This window comes from Canis lupus, chromosome 14 (genome assembly GCF_003254725.2).
Source record: "Canis lupus dingo isolate Sandy chromosome 14, ASM325472v2, whole genome shotgun sequence".
NCBI classification, from domain to species: Eukaryota; Metazoa; Chordata; class Mammalia; order Carnivora; family Canidae; genus Canis; species Canis lupus.
The window spans coordinates 3,162,503-3,180,279 of NC_064256.1; the positions used below are offsets into that span (position 1 = coordinate 3,162,503).

The 17,777-nt window shown below is 42.5% G+C and overlaps 1 protein-coding gene across 3 annotated transcripts in view; it reads right to left on the minus strand.

The window, feature by feature from the left end:
- EXOC4 (exocyst complex component 4) overlaps positions 1-17,777 on the minus strand; it is a 746,744-nt gene that overhangs the window by 108,235 nt on the left and 620,732 nt on the right. For all 3 annotated transcript variants that reach the window (XM_025471693.3, XM_025471694.3, XM_025471695.3), the window contains exon 14: positions 4,974-5,152. In XM_025471693.3, the coding sequence (XP_025327478.1) occupies positions 4,974-5,152 (179 nt within the window). The remainder of the gene's footprint in view (positions 1-4,973; positions 5,153-17,777) is intronic.

A 17,777-nucleotide genomic window follows, 5' to 3' on the forward strand; every position in this document is an offset into this window, starting at 1 on the left:
GAAGGAGGGGGAAATGGAGAATGGTTCAATGGGTCTAGAGTTCCACTGTGCAAGATGAAAAAGTTCTAGAGATCTGCACAATAATATATTCAATACTGCTGCACTGTATACTTAAAAATGGTTAAGAAGGGGGCACCTGGGTGGCTCAGTTGGTTAAGCGTACGACTCTCGGTTTTGGCTCAAGTCACGACCTCTCTTTCTCTCTCTCTCTCACTCTCTCTCTTTCAAATACATACATACATACATACATACTTAAAAATGGTTACAATGGCATATTTAATATTACGTGGTTTTTTTTACAATAAAAAAAGTGGATAAAAAATTGTAAAACTAACACTGTGATTCCCAAACCAATTCTAGGAACCAAAATTATGACATCTACTCACCCTGGAGGTTAAAGGGCTATTTTAACCCTCTGGTTTCTCAGACTGGAAAAGACTAGGGTATGATGTTTTATTGCTTATCATCTGTGCACATGGGCTCAGCAAGAACTTCAGTCACGGGAACCACAAGCAGAGGCGGATAGCTTGGGTCAAAGGAACCTATAGAAGTGCCCCACTTTCACAAACAGCCAAGCTCACCATCCAAGAGAGTGTGCGTGGACCTGCTCTGGGCTCCAAATTCTGCCACATTTGGTTGCCCTTAATTCAGAGACTGAGACTGTCAGGCCAGAAGTCTTTACTATCTAGAGATGGGCAGGTAGGGGTTGTGGAAGTATTTCAGATACATCTAGTATTTTATGGAGAAAATATTCAACAGTTAATTTCTGAAGAACAGGACAGAAGAAAGGGGGGTAGACTGAAGGAAGGCATTTTAGGGGGGAAAAAAAAAAGAAAGAAAAAATGACCTCCCAGATAGTTAGGTTACTTAAAGAGCAGAATATGTAATTAAGGAAGTTTTAGAATCTCTAATCCTGGAGTGGTTTTTTGTTGTTGTTTGTTTGTTTGTTTTTTTACAGAAACCAAGACAGAGAGGAGGCCCCCTGAGGACGCAATGTAGACAAAATAAGCCCTTGAGCCCCTCAGGTTCTCTGGAGTCTATTTTTAAAAGCCACACATCTCTAAAACAAAAGAATACAATATAAAGGAAAATCATTAATGTTCAAATTGAATACACTCCAACGATTTTTATGTAGGTCACACTTGCTGAGAATTTTCTTAACCATAACAGTTAATCTCAGAGTCTTTGTTTAGGATCCTTACACACAGCAGAGAGTACAAAGGACAGATGTTATCTGGAGTCTGTACTACAAGGCTGAAACTGTGATCAATGGGGGAAAACTGTGTATAAACCTAGACCCTGAATGCCCAATGCGAAACATGATCCTGTTCGACTTCTCTGTGCTGAAAACATGTCCTGAACCTCAAGGGATTCTAGAAGAGAGAGCAGGAGACAGAGTTGCAGGTGGGGAGAAAAGCAGAGTCAGAAAACAAGGCTTAAACAAAGAGAATCAGAGAAACCCATGAGAGACTGTTGAGCTGGGTCAATCCATGACTTTTCTGGAACTGTTTCTGGAGCTCTTGGCAAAAATGCTCTTTTTGTCTGGGATCAAATAATCCTGGGGTTGCTGGTGGTCAACGATGTTGCCATATAGAAAGTGCTTGCCTGGGATCCCTGGGTGACGCAGCGGTTTGGCGCCTGCCTTTGGCCCAGGGCGCGATCCTGGAGACCTGAGATCGAATCCCGCGTCGCGCTCCCAGTGCATGGAGCCTGCTTCTCCCTCTGCCTGTGTCTCTGCCTCTCTTTCTCATTCTGTGTGACTATCATAAATAAATAAAAAATTAAAAAAAAAAAGAAAAAAAGAAAGTGCTTGCCTGAGATGGAAAGCAACAAAGAGAAACTACCAAGAGACAGAGGAAAGGAGAAAGAAGGGTGGGGTGGGGGGCAGAGAGAAAGAGAATGAGAGCGTGCAGGAGAGCATGCACAGGTGTGTGAGCATGTCTGTGACATGAGGCTATCTTGTCAACCTGGATCCGGCCACACCTGAAGTCTTTGATTTACTAGTTTTATGAGTCAATGCATTATTTTTCCTTCAATTAGTCTGTTTCTTTCAATGGAAAGAATCCTAAGAAGTAAGTATGAGGAAGATAAGAGTGGTGGGGGATACCAGGAGAAGGAACCAAGGAATGTTCTAGGACAAAAGTTAGAGCGGTGCCTTTGATGTAGTCAGAACCTATCTGAGGTGAGGAGAGCCTTTCAAGTGTGAAGAGACAGAGTGACATTTAAGCAAACACTAAAAGAGACAGAAAAATTATCTTTGAAGAAATGTCAGCTTTCACCTCTTGGACAAATGGACAACCACGTCCTGGCACTAAAATGCAGTACTCTCTTCTGTATGATGTGAGATGTTTCGGGTGGACAACAGTCCTGCTGTAGTATCTGGAGAGATACTCTACTATGAAAATAATTTTCTGAAAAATTCTTCCACTCCATCAACATCAATAGCTTCTTCATTATACCAAAGCCTGGTGTTCACCAAATAGTTAACAGAATATGGAGCCAGAAACCAACCTGAAATCTTCTTTTCTGGATTTCTTCCCATCGGGCTGAGTACCCACGACTGCTAGATAAAAGGCTGGCATTTTCTTCACGTTATCTAGCTTCTAGATTTGGAAACACTTTTGTTGAGGCAATCATTTGGTTCACTTTTCATAAAGAATAATAAAGACCTATCCCTTCTTCCCTTTCTAGAGTCACACTGAACATGGAGCAATCAAAGTAACCCATTATCAGAGAATTCCCTGCTTTGCTCAAATCATAAACATCAATGGGCATCTCTCCTGGGAATTCAAAGAACAGACGAGTGTGGGTGAGCCAGGCTTGTTGTTAGCAGAATAAACCAGGTTCGCTAAATGCTTTGTTTTAGCAAAGACAACATAAGTAGTGATTACAGCTCACTTGGGTTTTATAATGATCATCAAAATGCTGACAGTCACTTAAATCACTCACTGGGTGGAATAATCACCCTGAAAGGAACTGAGAGAGTACAGCTTGTATTATAAAATGGAAGTGAACACAGGCGACAAAGTATTAATGGGTGTGGTAGACGAGGTCTTTGTCAGAATAACAGATGATTAAAGACAAGAATTAGACATCACGTGAACTGGTAACTCTCAGTGACATGAACACAACAGGTAAATCGTGCAATTACAAAGTGGAGCATAACTTAGAGAACATCCTTCTCCTTTTGAAAACAGCCAATGCCAGGCTAGCTGTGTGAATCACTCAGGGGCTTGCTGTGAGGTTATGGACTATTTTGCCTTGCAAAAACCCTTTTAAGATGGACAGAGTAGAAATCTAGAATGCTGAGCCACTGGAAATAAGGATTGCTTATTAACACTGCTGGCCCACCAAACAAGAGGGCCTCTTCCAGACATCACTGGTAAACGGACTAAACTGACCCCTAGCAGCCCTACAATTGTCAAGGTCAAAGGAAACCAGGAAAGAAGTATGTGTTCCCTTTTCAGAACTCTTTGGCAATTAGCAAAAGGGAAATTAGCTCTGACTTTTATTTTTGGTGGAGCGGGGTGGGGCTGGGAGATAAACTGGATGGTTGAGCTTACCGCTTCTGACGGGTTGCCTGATGCAGGATAAGAAAGTCGAGGGCCTTTAAAGAATACCTCCTTTCGCAGATCTGCTCAGACCCAACCCTGTGCCCAAACTGTCCCATTCTTACAGATGCCGAGAATACATACGTGTCATTGTAGCCACAGGTAAAAAGTAATGTTAAATAATAAGCACGAAAATAAAAGTATAAATCAAAAGTAGTATTTCAAGATTTCTAGAATCAGAGCATATAATCTCGCTCATGCTTCCTCCATTCTCCCCACCCACCACTGAGCTCCAGGATAGCTAAGCTATATCACCAGCATGAGGCTCGTGAAGCAGTGGGTGTTCAAGGGAATCCGAGACTCCAGGAGCCCGTATTTCAGGGGACAATTTACCCCCGTGAGCTTCATCCACACCTCTTCCACCTTGAGGCTGGAAACCCTGCTTAACCATATCACGACTTTTCAGAAGACAATGACAATAAATAACTTACTCTGAGGTTCGCGATCCAAACAATGCTGGCCTTTTCCTTCTAATTATGGCCTAACAGTTAACTCTAATATTAAGTTTAAAGCTGATTTTGATTCTTTCATGTTACTGCTATTATTTTACTTTTTCTTGTTGTTTATTTATGCATTTGAATCTGTCAGCACCTTTATTCCTTCTTCCTATTGTTTTTTTTCTTTGCTTCTTTTTTTTATCTTTGCTTCTATTTTAATGACCTAACACATACTTCTGAACCAATGCTTTGAAATGTGCCCTAAAGTATTTATCTTATAGCTAGTGCATAAAGTGGCCATGCCCTAAGTTTGCAAATTATTTTTCTCAGAGTCATTGGTCCTCAATTGGAAAAAAGTTCCCTGGTTTTAATTCATATCCTAGCTCTTTCTTGCCTTGAATTCTGTAAGTCATCTTCAGCCATCCCTTTTCGGGAATCACTGTTTTTCTCATGGTCTCTATTTCCTGGATCCTTCGTTACTTCTATCATTCTCTTGTTAGACACTTTTCATTAGCTTTATAGTGGCTAAAATGTAAACATCAGCTGCGTACTCAGCTCTGAGACTCAGTTTATACCCTTGAGAAGTTGTAAGGAGGACAAAGGTAACGCTCTCTGTTCTTGAGACACAGTGGTGTGTTCTCACATGATTTACTGTTTTGAAGGTTTAACATGAAGCTGTGTGAACGTGAACCTTCTTTGGCCTTCCACACCCTACACAGGGAAGCTGAGATTACTTCTTATAGCAGAATCACAAAATATGAGAGGTGCTTCCCAAGTAGAATTCTTGCACAGATCTAGCACAGGATCTTCTGACAACCTGGATGTTTCCTCATATGGGACAGGTATATGCGCCCGCCTTTCAAATGTGACTACTCAGTCTAGTTCCTCTGCTGTCCCCACAACCGCCGCCGTAACAGATACTTACTCTGAGATGTAGAAAGATTGGAGAAGGCTGACTTTGTCCGACCTGCTAGCCACTCCAGGCTTTCGTGCATGTTGGCCAATGCTTTGAGGTCACTGACATCACGGAGGATGTCTTGTGGAGGGATTAATTTGTCACCCAGGTTCCCGATAAGAACTTCTGACTCCTTGCCGAAGGCTGCCCTGAGAAACAAATCAGAAACATATTTCACATTCAGCATGGAAAAGAGAGGGGTGGGCAAAACTTTTTTTTAGGCACGTCTAGCACAGTGGTTGTTATTTGTCAGTGTTTCATAGCATGCCATCTTTCCTAGGTTTAATGTTGTGAGAAAGCTATCATTTACTTGCTTAAAATCACTTCAGTAGGAGAAAGATTGATCTTTTTTTTTTTTTTAAGATTTTATTTATTCATGAGAGAGAGAGAGAGAGAGAGAGAGAGGCAGAGACAGAAGCAGGCTCCCTGTAGGGAGCCCGATGTCGGACTCAATCCTGGGACTCCAGGATCATGCCCTGGGCCAGAGGCAGGCGCTCAATTGCTGAGCCACCCAGGTGTCCCAGAAAAAGATCGTTCTTAGAAGAATGGGGTTGCCCTGATGCTCATACCTTCAATAGGAACCAGCACAGGCCTCACCTAGACAGTGATGGTCCCTGGGGATGGCTTTGGTGCTTGCTCTCCTGTGGGCTTTTTCTTGCCTCTTCTGCTATGGACGTTGACCAATACAGCATAGGGCATTAAAAACATACATGATTTGAAGGTTATTATAATAAAACTACCAGGTTAATCAGCTAGAAAATGTTTTAAAATGTTCAAAAGCAAAGAAGGTCCAGCCTCTTTAAGAGAGATTAGAGTTGAGATGGATGACAGGCCTCATTCGCTCACTATTTACTGGTTGTAAAAGGGACCCAAAGCAAATAAACTCCAGGGCACCAAGGTATGTACTATTAGAAAAGAGAGACCAATTAAAAATCAGTGCTGGATCCTTTTACTGACTAGAAAAATACAGTCAGGTGGCCTTCACACAAAGCCCAGCATGTTCATAATGTTTCTGGGAGGGGGAGACTGAAAAGTTGAGTCCTGTGAGGTCACAGAAGGAGGGAGTCAGAAGGGCCCTTGGAGACAATCCGGTGCTGCTGCCACCGCCCGGATGCAGGAGTGGAGGCTCGGATGGGAATTCACTGTGTCCACGTGACATACAAGTGGCAGAGCCGGGGCTCTAATTTCCCCAGCACCCGTTCTTTCATGAAGACAGAGGGCTGAAATGACAGATGACGGAGGATGCTAGGGAGAGAAATCCTGTCTTTTATGGAAAGTTCCTCGTAGGTGGGGAAGCAGAGCCGCCGCTGGTGAAGGTTGCAACAGGCACCTAGAGAGTTTTCTGTCAGTCCCAAGGCTTTCTAAAACCTCCAACACCTTAAGCAAGCCGAAGCAAAGGCTTTATTTAAGTAGAAGAAACCAAATTAAGTTTCAAGCCAGCCGGGATGAGAAACAGCTGACATGGAGCCAGAACGATGCTTAATTGACGCATCGGCAGGTAGTGCCCGGCGCTGTAGCAGACGCTCCACGTTCAGAGAAACAACTGCTGTGAATTAAAAGCTGGTTAAAGAATGTTTATGCTACCAGTAGTGACTCACCATTAGGCTTCTTACATCAACAGAGGGTTATATATATGTTTTTTAAAGTAAAAGTCGTAATTGATCGACTGAGTTGGATAAGCTGAGGTCACGGAGGCAATGGAAATCCAGGACGGGAACCAGGAGTGTGTACCACTTTACTTAGGGGACTTGTAAAAGGTCTTGGGGTGGGACCCACGTGGTCTGCATCTCTAACTAGTTTCAGGCTATTGTCTGGGAAGCATGCTTTCTTTGAGTCCTAAGAGTTAGAGCACAGGCTTCAAAGTCACACAAACCTGGCACCGAATCCCGACTCTGCCGTCTACTGTTGTGATGTTGGGTTCACTTCTCTGAGCATCGTTAGCTAGGGGTGATGGTGCTGACCTCAGATGAAGTCATGCAGAAATAGGAGGGGGACTTTATAGACCTTTACTGGGAAAATTTCAGTAATTCCAAAAGTAGAGAGAAGGGTACAACGATCCCCCGCGGGGGAGTCTTCTTTCATCTATCCTGATCCACTTCCCAACCCCCTTGGAGGATTTTGAAACAATCATTCTGGTGATGTGAAGTGCATGACCCAGTGCATGGAACTTGGTGAAAGCTAACAGGCTGTAGCTATTACTGTTCTACGGTCTGTTGAGATGGCTGGTTTATTTGATGTCGACCCAGGGTAATGCTATGATGAATGAATTGAAATAGATGAGTCATCAGAAGTAAGTAAATTAGGGCTAGTTTTACAAATGGAACCTTGTAACATCACAGTAAATGTCACTGTGTCTGACTCCACTCTTCCCAGAATCTTCAAGAGGTCAATCACTGATACAAACCACTAGTCACCTGGCCAGTATCCATTACCCCATTGCCTTCTTAGAGGATGCTGTGTGGTGGTCAATGAGACATAAACTGAAATCAGCGGCTTTTTTTTTTTTTTTAAGATTTTTATTTAATTTCACAGACAGGAGGGAGAGGAAGGGAAGAGGAGAGAGGAGAGTGTGCGCTCACTCAAGAGCATGAGCATGAGGGGGAGGGAGGGGCAGAGGGAGGAAGGGAGCCCATCCCAGGACCCTGGGATCGTGACCTGAGTGGAAGGCCAACGCTTCACAGACTGAGCCACCCAGGCGCCCCAGTTAATGGGCTTCCAAGAAAGCTCCTTTAAGCAGTCTTAGCTGGCAGGGGCCTCTCTTGCCCTCTCCCTTTCTGGAATGCAGTCACAGAAGCTGCAGTAGTGCTTTCCAAACATCAAGTGACCTTGAGCATGAAAATAATGCTGAGAATAATTGAGCCAAAGAGAGGAGGACATGGGTGCATTAGGCCACCATGGAGCTGCAGTGCAGCCCCAGACAGTGCACTTCTGGGCTTTGTGTTACAGGAGGGATGATGAAACTCTATTTGTTTCACTGCTCCCAGCCCCTAAATGCAATTCCTAACTGACACGATTATCTAATTAGCATAAATGATGTCACCCTCAGAAACTTTCTCTGCATTCAGACATCCCTAAAAATCAAGTTACTGGGAAACACAAACAATGCGTCCTCCTCCCTGATCTGAGCCCAGCAGACAGAGTGTCTCCTCTGTGGCTGTCACTCAGGCAAGTTGTAAATATTTAGTTTTCTTAATCTGTCCTTATCTATCAACTCTCCCAGCCCCTTAATCATCTTTGATAGATATAACACAAAAAATGCTTCTGAGCTGGGTGGTTAAAAAGCAACAGGGGAGGCTAACGGCTTTGAAAAACAAGCTCGGAGGCATTTTTATGCATGTAGGTGTAACCCTGGGTGGGATGTGACAATCAAGACAAATGTATTTATGTAGGAGTCTAATCTGTTCGTGTGGGGATCTTTGGGCCTTGGGCATGTCTGCCGCGCGCTTCCAGCACTGGATGCCTATACCATTTCCCTTTGGCTCACTCACATTCGCTTAACCTCCTCCGACGGGAGAGCAACAGACTGAGAAAAATACAAACCACCTCATGTTGAATACATAGCAGACATCTCATTTGACAGGAATCCATAATCACCGCCTAACGACGCACAGAAACCATGATGCAGGGAATCGATGATTGACAGCTATAACCATTTCACACACAAAATCATTCCTTCGAGGATTTGTGTGTGTCAAAGAGTGTGGTGGATGGTTTTTATGTGGTACAGTAACCTTAAGGGGATGGCTTTTGCTGCTCAACTAGAGATCTTTTTCTAAACCCTTTAATTCCTTAAATAAATTATGGTATATCCATACTATGGAAAACTATGCAGTCATTAGAAATTATAGAGTAAAAACACTGGATATCGTAGAAAAATGTTTGCTAAATGGCTTATTGGTAGCCACGATCCCCTGCTGAGTAAAATAAGCTGTTCTCAAGCTGTACATACTGTGGATATTAAAAAAATTAAATGATTATATGTCTGTATGAACTAAAAAAGACTGGAGAGCTACGTACCAAAATGTTAACTGTGTAGTTGGGTCATACTTTGTGCTTCCCTGTGTTCTGCATATTTTCTCTAAATAGCATGTGGACCCTATAACTAAAAACAAAACTTGGAAACCCTACCACAAATGAGGGAACTTTTGAAGGGACACAATCAAGAATTTTAGCAGGGAGAGGCACCTGGGTGGCTCAGTGGTTGAACCTCTGGCCCAGGGAGTGATCCTGAGGTCCCGGGAGGTTCCCTGCATGGAGCCTGCTTCTCCCTCTGCCTGTGTCTCTGCCTCTCTCTCTCTCTCTCTCTGTGTGTCTCATTAATAAATAAATAAAATCTTTAAAAAAACAAAAGAATTTTAGCAGGGAAAATTAGAGGACGTGGATATTATGGTGACTTAGCCAAACTGGGAGGCAGAGAGTGGCTGGCTGGCCTGAGAGCTGGTTTGGACAGAGGATGCAGGCTTCCTCAAGAGGCGTCTGAGGGTCCACTATGGAGGGTCCTGTTGCCAGGACGACTGCTACCCAGCTTCTGGACCAATACTGTTTCCTCTTTATAGATCTCAACTTTTACGAACTCTTCATCTTTGGCTGAGCCCACTAATGAAGGAAGACGTGACATGTGTTTGAGGGAAACAGGCAGCAGAACAATCACTGTCTTGAGAAGGTGGAGTAACAGAAATTCAGAAGTAACAGGCACTCGTTCATGGCCCACAGGGAACAGGAATCAGAGCTCAGAGCTTGTGCATTCTGGGGACGGAGCCCCTGTGAGGAGCCAGGCTCATCAGCAGTAGGCCGACATACTCACGTAGGTGCCTATGAAGCTACAGTAGTGTCAAACCTGTGAAGCTTCATTTTAGCACACAATTATAATCTTTAAAGAGCTTGATCTGACAGGAATTCATTTAAGAGATTTTTGTCAAGAGTGTAAAACCTGTTTAATTTAATTTTACCCCACAATTATAATCTTTAAGTAGATCTATCTGACAAGAATTCATTTAAGAGAATTTTACCAAAGATGCTGAAAATTGTCTCCATTTGGTCTTTAAATAGTTCTGTTAGTGGCTGAAATTTTAGAAAGGCCCCTGCACCCCCCAAAAAGAATTCTGCATTTTCAGCAGACTGAATGCACTGATGAAAGAAACATCACAAATAGCTTCAAAATGATTGATCTGCAGATCTGGGCCTTATTTGGTCACGTGACACGGACACTCAGACTCACTGCTTGCTCTCCCTGCCAATTCCCCCACAACGCCCAGTCTTCCATCGTGGCTTCCTACTGCTGATCCCTGCTATGTGAGAATTGCCTACCAGCCCTGGGGGCAGAGCCTCTCCACTCTCTTTCGTCTCTGATCCAGGTCAAGCAAGGAAGAAGAGCAAGAACTGGCTCACAGAGCCAAACAGACTCAGACATCTTATCCAGGCTGTAGCAGCCACTTGAAGGATGGAACTGCTTTCCCTGCCTGAAACATGCCTACTAGCCCCACTGTTAGACATCCTCAAGGTCTTACTCATGCTCATGATATCCTACTCCACAATGTTTTTGGCCAAGAAACTTATTTTACTGCAAAAGAAGTATAAGGCAGGGCTGATGTTCCTGGAATTTCCTTCTTGTTGCATACCCCCCCCCCCCCCCAAAGGAGCTGGCCTGACAGAGGTCAAAGGGCAGGATTCAGCTAGGGGTCAAAAGGAACAAAAGCAGGAAAGGTCCCTCCTCTCGTGATTAGAAACACTTATGGAAGGACGCCTGGGTGGCTCAGTGGTTGAGCATCTACCTTTGGCTCAGGGCATGACCCTGGGATTCTGAGATTGAGTCCTATATCAGGGTCCCTGCAGGGAGCCTTCTTCTCCCTCTGCCTAGGTCTCTGCATCTCTCTCTGGGTCTCTCATGAATAAATAAAATCTTTAAAAAAGAAAAGAAAAAAGAAAAGAAAAGAGAAGAGAAGAGAAGAGAAGAGGAAAAGAAAAGAAAAGAAAGAAAAGAAAAGAAAAGAAAAGAAAAGAAAAGAAAAGAAAAGAAAAGAAAAGAAAAGAAAAGAAAAGAAAAGAAAAAGAAACACCGAGGTTCTCCTCTTGCTCTCTCCCCCAATTTTGGGGTAGGTGGGTTTTCAGGTATTCAGGAAGGACTGTTTTCCAGAAGACAGAACCACGACTGCGTTAAAACTGGTAGCAGAGACCGTCTTCTGGGCTCTCACCACTGAACCAACAGCAGAGGGAGCTTACTGTGACGCCAGTGGGGAAGTGTGTAGCTTCTGCACTGCAATGGCAGGCAGGCCGACGTCAGATTCCCTGGGACCCATCTTCGTGTTTCCGTGTCCATAGTGAAATTGAGGGAAAACCCAGGCCAACCTAATAAAGACAGGACTGCTAAGAAGTCAGCCCTTTCAGGAACAAAGGCTCATTAGTTCAAGACATACGGTGGGGGTGAGCTCTGATGAGCTGAGGTGTGGGCAGAGGGCAAGAGCACTGTGGGATGGGTGGGTACAGGAAGGAAGGAAGAAGTAGCACCTGCTGCCTGTGAGCGTATCTACTCGTATACCAATCAATGGTTTCTTTTTGTTTTCCACTTTCCCTACTACTTTTTATCTGTAGTAAAATATATGTAACATAAAACTGACCATTTTAGCCATTTTTAAATATACGGTTCCGTGACATTAAGTATATTCATGATATATGACCACCATCACTATCCTTTTCCAGAGCTTTTCCATCATCCCAAATGAAACTCTATGCCCATTAAACCAACTTTCCATTCTGTCTTTCCCCCTGCAAACTATTATTCTAGTTTGTGTTTAGGAATTTGCCTATTCTAGACATTTCAGTGAAGTGGAATCATACAATATGTGTCCTGCATCAGGCTCATTAGCATGTTTTCAAGGTTCACCCATGGTGTAATATCAGAGTCTCATTTCTTTTTTAAGGTGGAATTATATTTCAGTGTTATGTACATACCACATACTGTTAATCCATACTGTTAATCCAATCCATTAATTGGCTGATGGGCATTTAGGCTGTTTCTACCTTTCGGCTGTTGTCAATAATACTTCCACGCATGTAGGTAGGTGTACAAGTATCTACGTCTCTGTTTTCAATTCTTTTGGGTACAGAGAAGTGGAATTGCTGCGTAATATGGTAACTCTTTTGTTTAGCTTTCTAAGGAATTCCCAAACTGTTTTCCACTGTGACTATACCATTTTACATTCCTACCAGCAATGCACAGGGGTTCCATTTATTCTATATCTTTGCTAAAGTTTGGTATTTTCTGGTTTTAAAATTTTTAATTGATTTTTTAATAACAGCCACCCTAATGGGTTTGAGGTGATATCTACCTCATTATCTTATATGAGGAGCTTGTAGTGATCAACTTGCCAATTTTTGTTTTCTCCTTTTTTTTTTTTTTTTTTTTAAAGGGAAGGAGAGAGAGGTGGGAGGAGAGGCAGGAGGAAAGGGAGAGAGATCTTAAGCAGTCTCAATACCTAGTGTGGAGCCCAATGTGGGGCTTGATTTCACAACCCTGAGATCACAACCTGAGCCAAAATCAAGAATTGGATGCTTAAACCAACTGAGCCACCCGAACTTTCCAATTTTATTCAGAGGTCACCAGATATGAGGCGCCACATCTGATTTGACCATGGAGGACACTGGAAATTTTAGGCTTGAGATGAATACCATGAGTGATGAGCAAAACTCTCCCTTACTGGGAAGAGGGGGAGGGAATGCCTTTATATGATGAATAGCACCTGGTATTAAGCAGAAGTAGGACGTTCTAAAATATAGGCATATGGGTGAGAATGGAATCAGAGTAACAAAAAGGATAAGATGCTAAAAGTCCTAGGCCTGGCTGCCCTAAGACCTATTCCTCATTTTTCCCTTGCTCTGATCTCTACCTAGGGGGGCAGGGAGGAAGGGGAACTGACCCCTACAGGCTGTTTTCTAGGTTCCCAGTTGGGTACTAATGAAGGCAGGCCCTGGGTGGGGGACACTGAAAGGCAACGGGAAAGGAAAAGGCAGGGCATTTACCCCCTGCCCTCTCTGCCTTCCGGGTGATGTCTCTAGCAACAGATGCATCTCCTTCTTGGCTCCAGGACCTACCATGCTGTGTTCTAATAAATTCCTCTGTCCTTTGGCAGTCCAGCTAAAGGGAGGTAATGGCTTCTTGCTGTTGCTAATCTATGGGTTATCTTAATGTTTTTGTTTGATACATCCTCATTAAAATGTATAACCAATTCCCTGCATTAAATTCTCTCGGAGGTAAACAGCTGACGTCATTTCTATTTTCCACGTTAGCCTTGACTTACATGTTAGACCTAATGATGACATCTGGCCATATTCAATGCTGTTGGGGATTGAGTCAATTATTTGGCATGGGAATTAATTAGCTCTGCTGGATAGGCAGAGAAAGTGAGACATGTTAGGGTGACCTGTAGAGATCACTTAGCCAGTATCTGTCAGAGCCTAAACTGACGAAGGTTATAAAAAGGTCTGGTCACCTACCTAGATTCCTAATAATACTCACTGATTCTATCGAGATGTGACTATGACACATCCATTTATCATGTCTGCTTTTTACAACTGCTCAATCTTCAACCCTTTCAAAACTTAATTTGTCTGTGTCAAAAATAATGGGGGCAATACCATTCTGATGGGTCCTTTAATCAGGTTTTCAAAAACTGTTTTTCTAAAATGATCTTGGGTAAACCCTCATAAATAAGAATAAAATAGCCCAGTTATCTTGATTACAATATTATTTCTTTCTTCCTAGAAACTGCTAAAACTCATCACTAAGTCTATCCTTCACTGGTTTTCATGCACGTGCATTTCATTGCACACTCTTATGTGAATAGCTATTTTTCACGTTTAATAAGCAATTGGTCCTCTATAGAAATTTATCTCCATCAATAATCACAATCAAGGATATTTCATTTGCTTTCTTTGCCCACTGTCCCTCCACGATGCAAAACCTTGCAGTGCTCTGGCTTGGCTAGATGACACTGAACAGACTGCAATTCTGTGCAGAAACAGCCTGGAATGAGTCAGGGTGTTCCCTGCGATCAAGGTGAATATATAAAATATCAGCAACTTCTCTACTTCTGGGTCCTGCTTGGGGCTTAGAACAATATTAATTTATTGTTATTTTTTTCCTAGTTGCTATGAAATTGTAGTTACTGGGTTTCTACTCACAGATGACAGCCAGAAAAATTAATCGTGACCATCATGGGGGTGGCAGGTTTGACCACTGGCTCTTTCTCTTGCTTTATAAAATTGGCTTGCTTACTGCGACAGGTACAAAACACTGGACTCAAGGATTTATGATATTCTGGCACCAAGAGGGATGTTGGTATTTAGTCTTCACTCTGGCTATATATTAAAAGCTGAACTAGAAAAGCATAAACAAAATTCCCCATGCCAAACTCCATCTGCAAAAATTCTGATTTAATTGGTCATGGGTGGGGCTTAGGCATGGGCATTTTTAAAAATAATGGCTTTATCGGGATCTATTTCTTATGTCATAAAATTTACCCATTGAATATGAGCAGTTCAATAGTTTTCTGTATAATCACAGTTAAGTGATCATACAATTTAGAACATTTTCATTACCTCAAAAAATAAACCCTGTACCATTAGACTTCATCCTTATCCCCAACTCCGACCTCCAGCCCTAAGTAAGTGCTAATCTACTTTCTGCCTCTACAGATTTCTCTAATTTGGACATTCATCTATGATTCCTCCTCATATAAATGGAGTCACACGATATGTGATCTTTTGTGATAGGTTTCTTTTACTTAACATCCTTGCTTTCAAGGTTCATCCATGTTCAAGCCTATATTATTACCAAATACTGTTCCATTGTATGGATAACCACATTTTGTTTACCCATTCATCAGTTGATGAACATTGGTTTCCATTTCTAGGCTATTGTGAGTATCCCTGCTATGAGCTCTTACGTATAAATCTTTGTGTGGGTACGTGTTTTCATTTCTCTTGGGAATATATACCTACAAGTACAATTGGTGGGTGACAGGGTAACTATCCTTAACCTTTCAAGGAATTGCCATATTGTTTTCTAAAACTACTGGACCACTTTCCACTAGCATATATGGGTTTCAATTTCTCCACATCCTTGCCAACTCGTGCTATTATCTTTTTTAAAATTACAGTCATCTTAGTAGACATGAAGAAGTATGTATCACCTTTTTTTTGAAGAGCATGTGTGCATAGGCAGTAAGGGAAGGGCAGAGGGAGAGGAGAGAAAGAATCTTAAGTAGGTTCCATGCCCAGCATGGAGCCAGATGTGGGGCTTGATCTCACGACCCATGAAATCTGAGCCAAAATCAAGAGTCAGACACTTAACTGACTGAGCTACCCAGGTGCCCCAAAGAAATATGTATCTCCTTGTGGTTCTGATTTGCATTTCCTTGATGGCTAATGATATTGAGCACCTTTTCATGTGTTTATTGACCACTTTATGTCTTCTTTAGAGAAATGTCATTTCTGATCCTTTGTTCATTTTTTAATTGGGTTATTTGTCTTTTGGTTATTGAGTCATCCATTCTTTACCAGATATATGCTAGAGATCCATGCCATTACCCAGTCTGTGTCCTAGATCCACTAAAGCCACTAGAATGATTTCCTAGTGCACTAATATGCCACAACCCAGAGTTTGGAAAATATGGTGTTAAAGTCTGCCTGGCTCTGTGAATGTGTTCCTTGACTGGGCCTCCCAAAGACGGGGAACACTGATGAAGCATTTTACAGAAAATCTAAAGCACACAGAGGAAGATGTACTCAATTCTCACACTGTAGCAAAGGTGGGAACAGAGCCAGTTTCTGTTCTTAGTTTACTAATCAGGGCCACAGCCGCCACCGTCCCTCACAAGTTACAATAGCTTTAGGGTTTTACTTTGCCTGGGGATTCTATAGCTTTAGGGTTTCACTTTGCCTGGGGATTCTATAGCCTGAAGGCATAAGAAAACTGCTTCTTATCAAGGAATTAGGCTTTCTTGAGCAGTCCACTCAGGTAGTGCTAAACGGGGAGTGGGGGCGTGGGGGGGGGGCATACACACACCTGTCAAATATCAGAGTAGAGTCCCTTAATAACAACAGGCACTTTCCTGCTTTTTAAATCCAAGTCTCATCACAGAAGTCCTTAAAAGTGGAAAATGTTCCCTGGCTGTGGTCAGGGAGAGAGATGTGATAATGGAAGGTCAGAGGGATGCTATGTTGCTACCTTTGAAGATGGAGGAAGGAGACCAAGAAATGAGGACAGGCTCTAAAAGCTGGAAAAGGTGGGGTGCCTGAGTGGCTCAGTGGTTCAGCATCTGCCTTTGGCTCAGGTCGTGATCCCAGAGTCCTGGGATCAAATCCTGTATTGGGCTCCCCATGGGGAGCCTGCTTCTCCATATGCCTGTGTCTCTACCTCTCTCTTTGTGTCTCTCATGAATAAATAAAATCTAAAAAGAAAAAAGGTTGGAAAAGGCCAGGAGGTGGATTTTCCCTTAAAACTTCCAGAAAGGAGCATGGCCCTGCCGACACCTTGATTGTAGCACATTTAGACACATGTTAGGCTTATAACCTAGAGAACTGTAAGAAAATGAGTCTGTGTTGTTTTAAGATGCTAGGTCTATGGTAATCTGTTATGGCAGCAACAAAAAAATGATTATATCTCTAATGATGTGTGTGGATAGGAGAATGCCCTTGATCTTGGGAGATACATGCTCACGTGTTTAAGAGTGAAAGGTCACAATGTCGGTGCCTACTTTTGATGGTTTGGCAAGAGACAAGTACGTGCATTTATTTGGTGGGAACAGAGTGGGTATGGCAAGATGTTAATGGCCAGGAAATCTAAGTCAAGGTAAACATGCATTCACTGGACTGTTATTTCAACTTTTTTGTGAATTTATCATTAAAAAAAAAAAGTTTAAGTTCAGGAAAAAAAGAAAAAAAAGAAGCGAGGAATAGATGGATAATTGTTGTGCTTTTCAAAATCACTGCCCAAAACCGTTCCTAGGACAGCAGTGTCCCAGGAATCACTTCCTCACTGGATCCCTCGACAGGGCTTCTTAAATTTCTTCCCAGAGCACTGACTTTCTGAGAAATAAGGTTTCGTACCAAGTAGAACATCACATGTATGATGAGACTTTAATGCACCAAATTAAAAACTTGAACAATATTCTGAAAGCAATCAGACGTCTCACAACCTGTCTTTGCTATTCTCATTTTATACTTTTTAAATCCAGAAAGAGAAAATTCAGAATGACAGCCAGTTGTGTTCTGATATGTTTAATCCACACAGGCCTCAATGCATAATTTCTTCTGCCAGTCCATCTTTCTGTCCTTATATAAGAATTCTGGAATAGTTGACATAATGTATTCTTATGGGTGAGCACAGAAAAACTCTTGTGCTCACATAATTTCCCTCTTGAAGAAGAGGGTTTAGAGCCACCAAGGTGATGGCAGGGCAAAGGCATCCTTCTGCTGAAGGCAGTTTACCTCTGTGCAGGTTCCCTAAGAGATACACAAAAGGATCACCTTTTGCATCATGAAGCCCATGGAGGCTGGGATGGTCGCAAAACACGAGGGTTCAAATAGTGAGTCAACAATTAGAGGCCAAGATTCTAATCACAGGTCAATGTAAGTGACTGGGTGAGAAGTCCAAGTGCATGATGGGAGATTCACTATGGAAAAACACAACACAACACGACAAACCTCTGTTTCTATTTGATTGAGAACTGCATAAATCGTACGAGAAATGATTCTTTAAATTTTTTCTGTAATTAT